The 15,355-nt window shown below is 37.2% G+C and overlaps 1 protein-coding gene across 1 annotated transcript in view; it reads right to left on the bottom strand.

Moving 5' to 3' along the window:
- LOC122791686 (xanthine dehydrogenase/oxidase-like) overlaps positions 1-15,355 on the bottom strand; it is a 1,688,659-nt gene that overhangs the window by 683,571 nt on the left and 989,733 nt on the right. Inside the window, exon 21 of the mRNA XM_044059558.1 lies at positions 5,467-5,563. Within this exon, the coding sequence (XP_043915493.1) occupies positions 5,467-5,563 (97 nt within the window). The remainder of the gene's footprint in view (positions 1-5,466; positions 5,564-15,355) is intronic.

The following is a 15,355-nucleotide window of genomic DNA, read 5'->3' on the forward strand; positions in this document are numbered from 1 at the left end:
ATATATACATGTATATAAATATATATAAATATGAATTTGTATCACTTCACTGAAAGACCATTTCACTGACACCCATTTCACACTGAGACCAAATCACCTAAAGTTAATTTCACCTAAAACTCATTTCACCTAAAACTCATTTCACTGACAAGTAGCACTCTAAGGAAAGTCAAAGGTATGTATCCTTTTCCCCACTGTAGTACGATTCTGGTGTTAGTATATATAGCTATGGGGGATGAGGGGGGCACAACCCCCTCTCTAGCTGGGTTTTACCAAATAATGTAATACAAAACAAGACAACAGAAAACCATATTAAGTGGGAGACTATGCCATCACACCCCCCTTTGTGTGGGCTGTGCCCCCCACACTCCCCTAACTATATACACCCCCCTAACTATATATATATATATATATATATATATATATATATATATATATATATATATTATATACTAACACCAGGATCACACTACAGTGGGGAAAAGGACATATACCTTTGACTTGCCTTAGAGTGCTACTTGTCAGTGAAATGGGTTTTAGGTGAAATTAACTTTCAGTGAAATTAACTTTAGATGATTTGGTCTCAGTGAAATGGTCTTTCAGTGAAGTGATACAAATCCATATATATATCCATATATATAAATATATATATATGGATTCACTTTATAACCTCAAATTACTGAAATGTCGAATTTCAGTATCTTGAGGCTATAAAACCGAATCCACAAAACACAGACACAAAAAAACCTCGAAAGTCAAAACACTGAAAAAAAACTCACACACAATACTACACATACACCACAACACCCACATCACAACAAAAACAAACAAAACTACATACATACACAACTCATACACACATAAGCACGGGGGCTGTGCCCCCCTGCACCCTCCTACTTATATATACTAACTCCGAGATCACACAAACACAAAACAGAAGCCGACTCACACGCACATTCTCCGACCCCTCACACACACATCAAACACATCAGCACACTCACACACACTCTACCTCCCACTCACAACCCTTAGAAAACACTTACCTGACATAACACCTACATCCACACATGGCACTGCGCACCATCAAAACACAATCCCAGACATTACGCAATGTAAGGTCATAACTGCAAATTCGACATATATTCGAATTCGCGATTATGGGCTTTCCCTATTTTTAACATTCGGCTTTATAGCCTCGAAATACTGAAATTCGACATTTCAGTAATTTGAGGTTATAAAGTGAATCCATATATATATATATATATATATATATATATATTTTTTTTTTTTTTTTTTTTTGCACTTTGCAACAATCTTGGAGGTGCTGCTGTTTTCATTAGCAACCTCACAAGGTTTTAAATGTCTGGGTTGAAATAACTTTGTGTCAATTAAATGAGACATGATTATTCATAGTACTGGAACAACAGACTATGGGATGAATGTCTTGAGCAGAACATAATTAATCACTTTAATATAAAAAGGCAGAAAATAATATGCAATATAAAGTCCAACAATGATGCTTATTAACTTATAGTACTGGATTAGGAAATGTAGGTAACATCATATGTTAAAACTGGCACATTTTAGAGTCAGAATAAACAGTACCTGAATAGTTTACTAAATATCCTAAGGTAATTTTTCAAAGGTACAAAATATCCAAGATAGTAGTTTATAATCACTTCAAATATTAAAGAAATCTAACCACATCTTTAAAGAGAAGTAACTACCATTGCCGGAGAGCTTGCTCCTGTATGAGACAGAGATTTCCCTATGAGTTTACTACTTAGGAACACAGCATTAAAGAGAATGTGACATGTGATGTTAAGGCAGTTACATAAGGCATGCACTACCTTTGTAATATAGGTTATATAGGAGAACAAACTGCAATGCTAAGAAAGGTTATGTAAGCACATTTGTGACCTTAGGTGCTGTAATTTAAACAGTCCACTTTTCATTATGTAGCACTTTGTGAAGTTTGTACATACAATTTGGATTTTAAATTGTTTCTAGAATATGTACAAGTAAATGAAAAGGGTAGGAGAAGAAATACAAAGCATGAAAAAATATTCTAAAATACAAGACCTAACATCCAAAGGGAATGAAGGTAGATATTAAGTGAAATATATAGGATGATTTATTGGTTAAGACAGCTCAATTAACATTGTTCTAAAAAAGAGTGATCGTTGTATCTGTAAGTTCAGTCCCCTTGCACATAGAGTTAAGGTACCAGAGATTATTTAGTGTGTTTTAGGAAAGTTTAACTTTCATAAAATAAAATCCTGAATTTTTAGATTAGATGATTATTATTCAAGGTTTAGTCAAAATTGAAATTAATTCAGGAATGATAGATTAAGCTGGATGAATCTAAATGTTGATGAATTTGATAAATATTTGCAGAGGCATACCTGGCTTTTTTAGCACCTGAGGATAATCCCCATAGTGGTGACCCTCTTCCTCAGCTCTTCATTTGAAGAGCATAAAACAAAAAGGTTCTTCATTTGAAGAGCATAAAACAAAAAGGTCCTCTTCCCCCTCAATTGAGGGGCAATTTAAAAAATGTCCACGATCAATGACTGGGAGCACACAAAATGCCCTCAGATGTTGACAGGAAAAAAAGTCTTATTTTTTCTTTTAACCTCTATCAAACTGCTTGCTACAACTTTAGCAGGAAGTCACTACAGTTTAGACCACACAGATTTGACTGCAAATTCAATACCAGCAGCTTTTAAAGCTGGTATGCACTAAAGAGAGATCAGGATCAGTTGTAACACTTCAGGGCTGAGGCAGTTGCCCCCTTTGCTTCACCCTAGCTACGCTAATGAATATTTGGCCTGAGTGAGACAATTAGCTTTGCTCATAGCCCAGCATATGAAGCTGGTGCCACCAGACTACTGCTTCCTGTTTTTAGATCTCCATCTCATTTGCCGCCATATGTTTTTGAAAAATTATTAAAGATAAAGACTGTAATAGCATTTGTGTTCTCTGAAAGGAGCATATTTGTCAGCTAAAAGCTTTTGGCTGAGGCTTAGGAATCTGAACTTATTAATAATATCCTCAAAATGGATAATCTTACTGTTTGAACTGTACTATTATTTGCACATGGAATGTTGGCTGCTTGTCCATTGGTATTAGGACTGGACATCATCCTTTACCATAAATGGCCTATTCTTGAATGGTATACTGGTCATCAAGGGTATACCATAAAGAAAGAGGACTGAGCAGATGATGGTCTCCTCTCCTTCAGGGGATTGTTGCAAATTTGCAGTAGGTTTTCCATCTCTCAGAGGCTACAGACTGTAATAGGTATGTGTGAACACTCCTTTTTTATTTTTCCGCCTACCAGCAGCTCTGCATGCAAGTTTGCAGTATAGTGGGGTTTGAGAATTTGTCACTTACCCACTGTAGTGTAATCTCTGAGTTGGTATATATAATAAGTGGGTGGGGAGAGCAGGGGGCTAAAGCAATTGAACGTTCATCACTATAAGTTTCAACATTACTGTAACCTACTAATTTTGAGAAAAGTCCAAAGTCTAGTACAAAAGCATCTTAAGCCTGGTTGTATGTGCATTTTATATGAAATTAGATAAACCATGCTTTGGCTTCAGTCCTTTCCAATCTGCAATGTCCAGTTCATGAATACTAATTAGAGGAAAACTTATATCTGATGTCTAGCAGCACTGAGGCCATCATCTAAATAGCAAGTATCCACGTCCACAATTTGATGGCATTACCAAGGTCTGCTAGAAATTCTGCCTACACTTTTTACTGACATTAAGAGCTAGTGAAATACATAACTCGAAGAAAATTAAAGAAAGTGCCATATTGACTTAAACAACTGCATCCTCCAGTATAATTAAATTTCTTAAAATTGTACAGTATCCCTATGTCATTGTAGATGAATGCAAAAGCAAGCAACCTCATTTATTGCATATATACTGTGTTGTCTTACAGGGAAAGAAACTTCACTGTGGGGGAAATTCAGGCTGAAAGCAGAAAAACAAAATCATATCAGAATGGTAGACACCACCATGGCTATTTAGGATATAACAAATTAAAGTAATCATTAGCAGGAAAAGTGATACAAAGACTTCAGTACTGCACTATATGTCTATCAAGGTATGACAAAAACATATATTGCTTTCAGTTTCTGTGCAGATTTTCTATTAATTATAATTCAAAATTATTCAACAATGTTGAACAAACACTATCTACAAAACAGATTACCAATAGTGCTAGACAGATTATTTATTTATTTTATTTATTTATTATTTGTTTACTGGGAAAGTCTGACTAGGAACAAAGCCACTTTTCAGTGGATGCCATGGAGAAACACTACTGTCTTTGTAACTTATTTATTTATTGGTTTATTTATTAATTATTTTTTTGAGAAAATTCTTAAGGTTAATTCAGCCAACATTTAGATGACATCATAATAACTGTACTCACAAAGCAGTCAATGCAAATAATCTGATCAGATTTGCATAATAGTATGTGCCTCCTAAATTTAAAGCATGAACATTAGAAAATTTCTTACTGCTCTTTAACACAAATTCTTTCCAATCAGAACAATCAGTTGCTACAGTATCCATCCTACCCTCAATTTTAAAATGCAATTTTTTTTCTAGTGAAATATTCTACCAAAATATATGACTCAAAGCTCACCAGTACTATCCACATGCAAAACAAATAACTAAGTTACAGACTCATACTGCGATGTCTGCTATGTGGAAAGTATGTACTGGTCATAATAAAATGCTAATATGTCCCAAAATTCACACACCCACAAAGTAAACTATAACGGTAGTGATAACTGTCACTGCCCACCTCACAGACATCGTTTATATAAATAAGTTCTAACTATCATAGTAAGATTTAGTGTCATTGAACAGCAGACAACAAGTTTACAAACTGAATGCTGGCCATACCATTCCCTCCCTATGAACAAAAAAATCTGGACAAAGTTTAAAATAATGGTGGACAAAGACCCATGAATAAGGACAATTTTTCAATTTTGCACTTATAAGCTTAAAAAGTTGTTAGAATAATATGTTTGCAAATGTATGCATTTTTGAAGGATCTAAAATCTGAAATTCAAATGTGTGTCATTATTTACTGACTTCAGTCCTCTGTGATTTGCCAAAAAAACAAAAATTTGATTAGGAGCAGATGAAAAATTAGTCAAAAATCTGGACTTTCTGTGAAAATTTGGACAGTTGAGAGATATGATGCTGGAATAAAATATTAAGTTAGGAAAGTTTAAATGCTGCAAATTTGCTTATTTTCAAGTAAAATATAAAATATGTGGTAGTTAATGTGTATCATTCAAACTATTGCCTTATAATCCTCAGAAATCTTTGTACTTGGAATTGTAAAAATGCATAAATCAAGAATAATTACTTTATAACCTTTCACAAAAAACAATATATAACAATATTCGATAAAAGTATAAAGAATGTTCATTTGTACCTTCTAAAATATGGTCAGCTTCTTCAAATCCCTGCTTGATATCTCCTTTCTCTAATTTTCTTATGGGCAAGAAAAAGGATTCATTTTCTATTGCCTCCTGTGTAAGATAAGAAGGATAGTAATCTGTTACAACATAAAGACTGCATTTTAAAAAATACTTTAAAGGTGTACATTCATCTTGTGAATATAAAATGACTTAGCACATTTCACAGTGGCCAGTTCAAATGATAATTCTGGCATAAAACATTCAAAAACTTGATCAACAAAGGAAGTGAAAGTCAACACACATCATGTCTGAAGTCTCATCACAGCTACATTATAAAAAGTAAAACAAATCACTTCATAGTAAACTATTACTACCATCCTTTTCAGCAAGCCACAATAAATATGGTTGTCATTTTTTCACTGACCAAAATGTCACTATAAGCATGGCTGTCATTCACTCACAGACCAACATTCTACAAGAAACATGGCTGTCATTTACTCAGACCAACATACCACTATAAAAATGGTTGTCATATACTCACTGACCAACATGCCACTATAACCATGGCTGTCATTCACTCACTGACCAACATTCCATGATAAACATGGCTGTCATTTACTCACAGACCAACATACCACTGTAAGGATGATTATCATATACTCACTCATCAACATGCCACTATAAACATGGCTGAAATTTACTCACTGACCCACATGCCACTAGCCCGAAAAGTAAAAGTAGCATACAAATGCATAAATATTATTTGAGCACATAATTTTATTACTGCTGTTTTTTTTTCTGTATCTATATCATAGGTTGTGTCTAGTGATACTTTTCTAATCAACAATAAATCAATGGCTCAGTCACTAAATCAGTCCATGTGTGTGCGCATGCATGAGATATATACACATATGTGTGTGTACATGTGTGTGTATTTGCGTGCATGTGTGTATCTGAACACACACACACACGTGTGCACACACACACACACACACACACACACACACACACACACACACACACACACACATGCACACACGCACACATACATAAGTATGCAACAGAATATTGTAATCTTATTATGTTGACTAACATTCCCTCAGTGAACTTACTTGAAAACAAGAGTTTTTGCAATAAGAATGCATTCCCTACGATGGGTGATGGTGTCTGCACCACCCCTATAACTTAAATATACTTACCCCAAGATCACTCAACAGCAGAGAAAAGGAGAAACTTTAACCCTGCCCCCTGCCAAACCCACAAAGAGCCACTGCCAGAACAGTGTCAAAACAGGAATTGACCAAATGAGTCAACCATTCCCATTTTGACAAATGCAGAGGTTCGACCAAATCATTTGTGACCATATCTATCTATACATACATACATACATATATATATATATATATATATATATATATATATATATATATATATATATATATATATATGTGTGTGTGTGTGTGTGTGTGTGTAGTAGCTTCAAGAAAGCATTGAAGGCAGTAGTTACAAAAAAATCACATTCTTTATTTCATACATCTGTTATGAAAGGTAAAAACAAAAAAATAAACTGCTTGCTTGGCTTTTAAAATGAAAAAAAAAACAGCACCTTCAAGGCTCCTCCAGCACCTATGATGAACAGAAAATGTAGCCTTTTTGCACAACTGATTCCTTTCAAGGGTAGCACAGGCTGGTTCAGTGATTTGCTCAGAGTTGCACAGTAAGCAAGTGAAGATGGAAGGAATCAAACCCTGTATCCTGGACAAAGGAAGCAGCTTATTACTACTGCAAAGCTTTAGCCCTCTGCACTAACTGTCGGCAAGGGGCTGCACTTAGCAACAAGTCTAAGCCTGAAGGCCTCTCCTGGGCCTCAAGTCCAGCTCAGAGTTGTAAGTAAATCTACCAGTTACATCCCTATACATGTCTTGGTTGGGCTGTGACAAGCCACACCTCCAGGGTATCCTGGTATGCTCCCGCTTAGTTCTTTGTGAGCTTCTCAATAAAGATCTAAGTCCTATGAACAGGGAACCTCCTTTTATAAAGTAGTAATTGACAATTAAGACATCATTTTTTATTAGCATACAAACTTTGTTAACAAATCACAGAATAACCCGAATAATACATAAGAACAGATCTGGAACAACCATTTGAACAGGTGAAAAACAAATAACATCACAAATCGCTTGCATAACAGAAAAGAAAAACATTCAAATTGTTTTGAACTTTACTGCAGTTGCACTGTCTTTAAAACAATACTAAAGTTTATGTTTATTTATTTATTTAACATTTGTTGACCGGGAAAGTACTACTAGGACAGAACCTATTTTCAGTGGAGGCCTGGGGAGAAAAGTTCCATATGCATGTCTTTGTTCATAAACAAGTAGAAGCACTTCAATGTCCTTTGTTCCCAACTTCCAGGTTCAGAAAATAATAACAGCAAAGACCAATATTGCCATTCTAAGCTTTATTCATTCTGGCATGTCTCAAGAGACTAATGGATCTATTAGGCCCACTACCCAAACTTCAGTGCTGTCCAGTAGGGTAAGTTCTTGACCAATGTTCATCTTCATGCTCCTAAGTCAGAGCCTCATTCTAGTGGGGCATAACCAAAACAGTTGAATGTAGTCTACTTCAGTCCACGTAAGCAATTAAAGCATCATTAGGGACTAATATATGAATGTGTCTGTCTAACTTTTGGACAGAATGTTCCTACACAATAGTTAATTCCCCCTTTGGTTAAAGGCACTCTACCCCACTTATAAGCTCATCATGTTACAACTACCTTAATTGGTACTTACGTATTATCGCAACCAGATTTTCACAGTTGTGAAAATAGCATTCTTCAAGTCAAAGGAGGCCATGCAACACTGTAAAGTGTTATTGAAAGTCCTTAATACTCAGTAAAAAGTGTGGATTACTTTCAGGAAGACCAGCAGAATAAAAAAGCCTCTTCTTGATTTGCGTGCATTACATATGCACGCTGTAATTGTCATGGCTGATATCGTACACGCCGATTTCTGCAGGTTGCAAAAAGGGTCTCAGAGCAAGTGTAGGAAAGTGTCCCTAAATTGTGTGGGTCAAATGTAACAAGTGTAATTGATTAGTAAAGAAACGCAGAGCAGAAGGGATGAAGGACTTCACGGAAAGTAACAGTGCCGAGTCATCAAGTACTGCTGTCAGTAAATAACATTGTGCGATCTTTTTCAGACTTCATCTCCTGGAAATACAGCACCCCAAGGAAAGTGTGTGTGGCTGTTACTTTGCCACTGCCTGCATTCTTCCCTGTTCCCTATTAATATTGGCATGTTCAGTTAGGTTCCTTCCATCTGAATTGTGGTCAGGCTTGCTTTGGGTACAGAGTAAAGGTTAAAGGGAAAAAAATAACGGGAAGAATGCTTAGAGCTTTGAAAGTTGGTTGCGATGATGGCTAATGGCAGTAGTGCTACATCGCTATTGCATATGATTACATTGTGTAACTGCCGATAGAAAGTCGCTGTGTGTACACCTTAGTGTGCTCCTGTTATGTGACAATATAAAACACTTTGATTATCATGTCTGAGTCTTTTAAATGGCCTTGTTTGACCTGCAGTATGTGAATTTCGTAACCCTAAAAATCTGGTTGCGATAATACATAAGTACCCCTTAATCATACACACACAAAACTATGGGTTTTGGACTCTCATAAGCATTCTGATTTGCTAGGACAGGTCTGTGAGTCACTTCAGTCTGGAGGGTTTGCTGGAGTAGTGTCCATTGGTACAACCTGGTATTGCAATCTGTCTATTCAGACATTGTATAGAGGTATAGTCAGTTACTAAGTTGAAATACCTACCCAATCAACACTACTTTAAGGAAAAGAAGGCCCATTGTATTGCTAGACACTCTCTTTCAACGGCTATGTCTTTTCTACATTGCTTAACCTTCTGCTAATGTTGGCATGGCATTGCTCCTAAACCTTTGACATAGTGGTATACAAGGTAAATCATCATTTTCTTTTTGAACACCTTTATTAAATTGTCACTTAAGACAAAGGCTTGCATAGATTAACAGAAAAGAAAACAAACCATTATAAAACAAAAAATACAGCCATTTGTACCTCCAATATTTCTGATAGCATACTCTGCAGAGAATTTTTTAAATCTACCAACTCATTACATACCCAAAAATACTGTTTCTAGTTACCTCTTTCTTCCTCATCACACCTTTTAACATTTGATATCTACCTGAGGAGAAGTTCTTTGACATCTGCTTTGGGTATAAAAATACCATGCAAACACTTCTAAGCAAAAATCCTAAACCTTCAGGACTTTGTTGCATACTTGGGAGCCGTATATATGTCCTCCCATTGTTCCCTTGTGAATTGTTTTTCCACTGCTTCTTCCCAATCTTTTCTTAGGCAAAATCAGAATTCACTAATACTGGTTCAAAGCATATGATCTTTTTTATTTAATTAAATGCTCTATCTGTGGCAAGAGACCACTGCAGCTTAACCGGAGTGTTCTTTGTTGTGAGATCTGTCAAAGGACAGGCAGTACTAGCAAGTAATGCTTTCACCTCTCTGTTACTGGAGGGATCAGGCCAGTTTTTAATGGCCATTTTTTTTCTTCTAGTTTTGTTTTGTTCAACCCTGTTCACATAAGTATTGCAAATACTTTGCTTTGACCATACCTTATATACTTTGTCCAGCTTCCACAGACATGTCTACCTGTCTTGTGACTTCTAATATGGCTAGCACTTCTGGTAGGTGAGACTCATTTTCCTATGTATGAGTGACCGTGTATTTTCTCCATCAGTCTTTGAAAGGTAGCTAAAGCTACATTTAGTCTAAATGCTAGTACTGCATACTGAAACAGATTGTAAGCGGTTACAGTGGCTGTTTTTTTTTTTTTTTTTTTTTTTTTTGGCAAAGGGTGCAAGTGTCATCTCGCAGTATCCTTTCATAAAAGCTAATGTTGTCAAGCATCTGACCTTTCCTAGCTTTTCTGTCTACTCATCATTTCTGGGCAGAGAACAGTTATCAAACTTTGAAATGCTATTCATTTTCCTCAAAACATTATAAAATCTGACATCACCAACAGATGTCTTTCGGCTTTTCCCGGTTAGGGGCAGCCACAGTGGAACTCCCATCCGCTAATGATTGGAAGTGGATTTTTACGGTGCTGAGTTGCCAGCCAGATGCCCAACCTTCAAAGAAGGCTCGCCCATTCATGCACGCACCTACCTGCATGTTTTTAATGTCACTCGACCACGGGGAGGACATGCAGACTTCACACAGAAGGCGCTCCATCCGAGAATCAAACGGGACATCACCATCAGATGTAAATACTAATATTTATTTTATTTATTTATTGTATTTTTTTACCGGGATAGGTCCACTGGGCCTAAAAGAGCCCATTTTCAGTGGAAGCCCAGGGAGAAAAGCTCCAACGAGATACAGAAAAAATATAAACATTAATTAGTACAGAAGCAGAAACAGTTTTACAGATAGTAAATATAGTAACATATACAGAATATATACATAAAAGCAGGAATCTAGTTTGTTTGATTACAGCAATATATACAGAAAATATACATTAAGTCAGAATTCAATGAATTCAATCAGATTGGTATAAACAGAGATCAGTATTATTGTACCAGAATCAACAAGTGAAGATAAAAATAAATATGGAGAAAATATCATCAGTCACTAGTAGCAAAAGACATAGGAGTTTAGTAATCATATGAGAGTGAAGAGGTTAGGTTATAGAGCAGGGACATAGCCAGGAAGAGTTGAGATGATTTTTCAGCATTTTTTTGAAGGTGGTGGTGCTGCCTGTGTTTCTTATAGAAGGTGGAAGTGAGTTCCATACTTTGTTGACGGTGAAGGCATAGAGGAGTTGACCAGCAGGTAAGGTGGGCTTATCTACTTTTAGAAGTAGATGATTTTCAGATCTTAGATGCCTGCTGGAATGGTATTTGGCAAGTAGAGTTGAGAGACCAGGACAGTCTGTGGGTCTGTAGATTATTTTGTGCACAGTAGTTAGTTGGGTGAATGAGAGATGGTGGGGGAGTTCCAGCCACCCTAATTGTTTCAGTGACTTAAAATGGTGGGATGAGAATGTGGCCTTGGTGGCAAATTTTGCTATTCTGTTGTAACACATAGCACGTTTGGATTTTGTAGAATTTTGGATATTAGTGAGGAGAGGAGCACCATAAAGGAGAGGGGGTAATAAAAAGGTAGTTACAAGGGTTTGTCTGGTAGAGAGGCTAAGAAAGTGTTGGTGCCTGTAGAGCATACCAAGCTTTTGGTGTGTTTTTTTTTGATGTTATTGTTTATGTGTAGGTCAAAGTTAAGGTTTTCATCTATAATAATGCCTAGTAATTTAGTGTGTGGGACAACTTCTATAGTGGTATTGTCTTGGGCTTGTATAGTGAAGAGTTTTTTATCAAATGGAGTGGTTTTCCTAGGAGTAAAAATTACTAGTTTAGTTTTTTTTTGGATTTAGGGCAAGATGATTTTAAACATCCAAGATTCAGTAGATGTAAGGGCATTCTGGGTAATTTGCTGGAGTTCAAAGCTGGAATTTGCAATGCATATTATTGTAGAGTCATCAGCATACTGGATTACTGAGCATTGTGGGAGAGTGGTGTGAAAGTCGTTAATAAAGATGCTAAATAAGAGAGGACCAAGTATAGAGCCTTGGGGTACCCCTGTGGATGCACTGAGGAAGGGAGAGTAAGACTGTTGCCATTTGGAGGATTGCTGCGTATTGGAGAGATAGCTGTTGTATCATTGTAGGGTAGGGGCAAAAATGTGGAGGGTGGATAGTTTAGAGAGTAGGATAGTGTGGGAAATGGTATCAAAAGCTTTGGAGAGGTCAAAGAAAAGTGAAGCAATTATTTTACCAGAATCCCGTGCCCGGTTAACTGTATCAAGGAAGGATAGGAGGGCGGTAGTGGTGCTGCGTCTTTGTCTGAAACCATGCTGAGTGGGTGATAAAATTTGATTTTCATGCAGGTGGTTGAGGAGTTGGGCATGGATGCATTTTTTCCAGTATTTTAGAGAGGGGTGAGAGAATTGCTATGGGTCAAAAGTTTGTGGCATCTGTGTTGGGGCCACCTTAGTGTAAGGGGAGAATGAATGCTTTTTTCCAGATGTCTGGGACAAGGGATTATTTAATTGATATGTTAATGAGTATACTGATTGGGATAAGCTATAGAGTTTGCTGCTAGCTGCAGGAAGTGTGGGGGTAGATTGTCAGGGGCCAGAGTACAGGGTTTTAGCTTAAGTAAAACTTTTTTTATTGTGCTGGTGAGTATGGGGGAGAATTTTAGGTTAGGGTTAAGGGTAGACTTGTTTTCTGGTATGATCTGGTCATCAGCTGTCTTGGTGGTGGTGCTGTTAACTGTAGGAAAGGTGGTGGTTAGGTTAGCTTTGGTGTCAATGAAGTAGGAATTGAAGAGGATAGCAAGTTCAGTGGGAGTTTTTTGTGGGTCAGGGGATGGATTGCTTTGAGAGCCTGGGTGTAATAGCTGGCTGATGGAAGACCAGAATTTTGGGGGATTATTTTTATGTTGGCTTTGTAGGTGGAAGTAGTGGTCTTTTTTATCAGTGGTTATTAGACGTTTTGCCTGGTTACGGAGTTGCTTGTAATGTAGTAGAGTTGAGGGGTCTTTGTTTTTCTGCCATGATTTCCAGATTTTATTCCTTGTGGACATTACTTCTTTGGTGGATTTTGAGAGCCAGTGTGCATGGTTATGTTTTATTTGTTTTTGGCGGGTGGGTGCTTGCCTATTTAGGATGTCTAGAAATGTTGAGTTAAAGAATTCAACAGCCTCATTAAGTGGTAAGGATTTGAGAGGTTTCCAGTTTACTTTAGCTAAGGTTTCATTAAATATGGATGACTGGAACTTAGTAAAATTTCTGGTAGATTTGTATTGGTATTGGCCTGTGGCTGGAGTAGCTTTGCATATGATATATGCTGGGTGGTGGTCACTAATGTTATTAGGTAGTATGCCTGCACTGATGACATTGAAAGGGTGGGATACTAATATTCAGTCTATTGTGGAGCCCCAGTTGTAATTTTTGTGAAGACTAGTGATGTCTGCAATTAGTTGGGAGAAGTTGTAAAGATTTATGTTTTTTGAGGGGTTGTTGTGGCCTATATCTAGTCAGACGATATTTACATCACCTGGAATGATGGTTTCATTATCTATATTTTGGGAAGTCCAGGCAAGTATGTTTTCTAATATTGGTATGCTGTTTCCTGGGGGAATATAAAGAGCAATTATGCAAATGTTTTATGGTTATTATGTTTTAATATAGAGATTAGTATTTCGGCTGGGGAGAAGTTGGGTGTTGGTTTTGAGTAGGGGATTAATGTGTAATTGCTAGGGAAAAGTATTGCTACTCCTCCTCTTCTCTTGTTGGGTCGATTGACTCTCAGACATGAGTAGCTTGGGGGGGGGGGGAGAAATTCAGTGTCTTTTTTATATGATTTCAACCAGGTTTCAGTAGCTGCTATAATATCTGGGTTGTACTTAGAAATCCAGGCATGGAGTTCAGGTATCTTGTTTCTAAGTCTTTGGAGATTTATGGTTGATAGCATAAGAGATTTGCTAGGTTTGCTGGAGCTGAGGGGGGCTGGGCCTGGGTTGGGTTGTACATCATCACACTGGGACATAGTGCTTTGGAAAACTGTGTAGGTTATACTTATCATTTTTTTTCCTAAAAATGGTGTAGTTGCTGCTGGTGGTAAGATAAAGGAAGTGTCTTTGGAGAGGTAGAAGTTTCACTTTGCATAGCACAGAGGTATTAGCTGTGAATAAGCTAGGGTGGATGTCTGAGTAACTTGATAAATGTGGGTTATGTGTGCTGGTTGTACAGGTAGGTGCAGGAGGTATGTTGGGTGCCTTGAAAGTTGTGATTATTGTAAGGAGAGAGAGTGTAAGTGAGAGAAGCAAGATCAAAGTAATAGTTGTGATGGACATGATGGTGGTTGAGTGCAATGTGATAAAGAATATGAGCAGGATAGAAGTAGTTTAGAAGATGGAGTACTATATGGGCTTGTTTAGAAATGGGTGGGGAGGTAGAGTACAATAATGAGGAAGTATGATAGGGGAATAATTAGGGGGGTTATGGGATAGGTGGAAGAGAAGTATGGGAGGGGTCAGGCTAGGTATAAGGTTGATGTTATGGGGGGAGGGTGGGGATGGGGGCAGGGAGCGGGTTCAGCCTCACAGGGAGAAGACCTGAAATAATTATCAGTTTAAAGGTGAATACTGAGCTTAAAATATCAGCATCTAACAAAAGCTTAATTGAAGTAGCTCTGGAATACTTTAAAACTGCCAAACAACCCTGTTTATGTGCCTGCGGTGTAAATTACAGAGAGTTGTGATTAGTCTAGAGACTATGCTGAAAGTAAAAGCAAAATTGACTAATGTAAACAGTAAAGGCTTGGGACTGTGTGTGTGTTGTGTGTGTGTGTGTGTGTGTGTGTGTGTGTGTGTGTGTGTGTGTGTGTGTGTGTGTGTGTGTGTGTGTGTGTAAGGCTGATTCAAGGTATTGGTCCAATCTAGTTCAGTTGGCTGGAACCCTTCACTGATGTTGTGCATACACCTTTTAAGCCTTAACACCTAACAAAAACTAAATTGCAATTCACCTATTACAACAGAAAAGCTGTAGGGTGTCAGGTTCTTGCTTACTGGAGTTTTATTTAGTTACGATAGTCAGCTTCAGTGGATGAAGTGGAAAATGTGTATTGTAGTTAATCCCAAGTGGATTACTTGGCTGTTCTGTTTACTCTGTGGTTCTTCTATCACTCCTAGTCTGAAGATTTTTGAATTTTGTCTAGTAGTTGTTTGAGTGATACTGGTTCTCTGTAATACCTTGGTCTAGCTTTCATCACAGATGTAGTCTCTATATTT

The sequence above is a fragment of the Protopterus annectens genome, chromosome 1.part2 (assembly GCF_019279795.1).
Source record: "Protopterus annectens isolate FY-2018-M chromosome 1.part2, PAN1.0, whole genome shotgun sequence".
Lineage (NCBI taxonomy): Eukaryota > Metazoa > Chordata > Ceratodontiformes > Protopteridae > Protopterus > Protopterus annectens.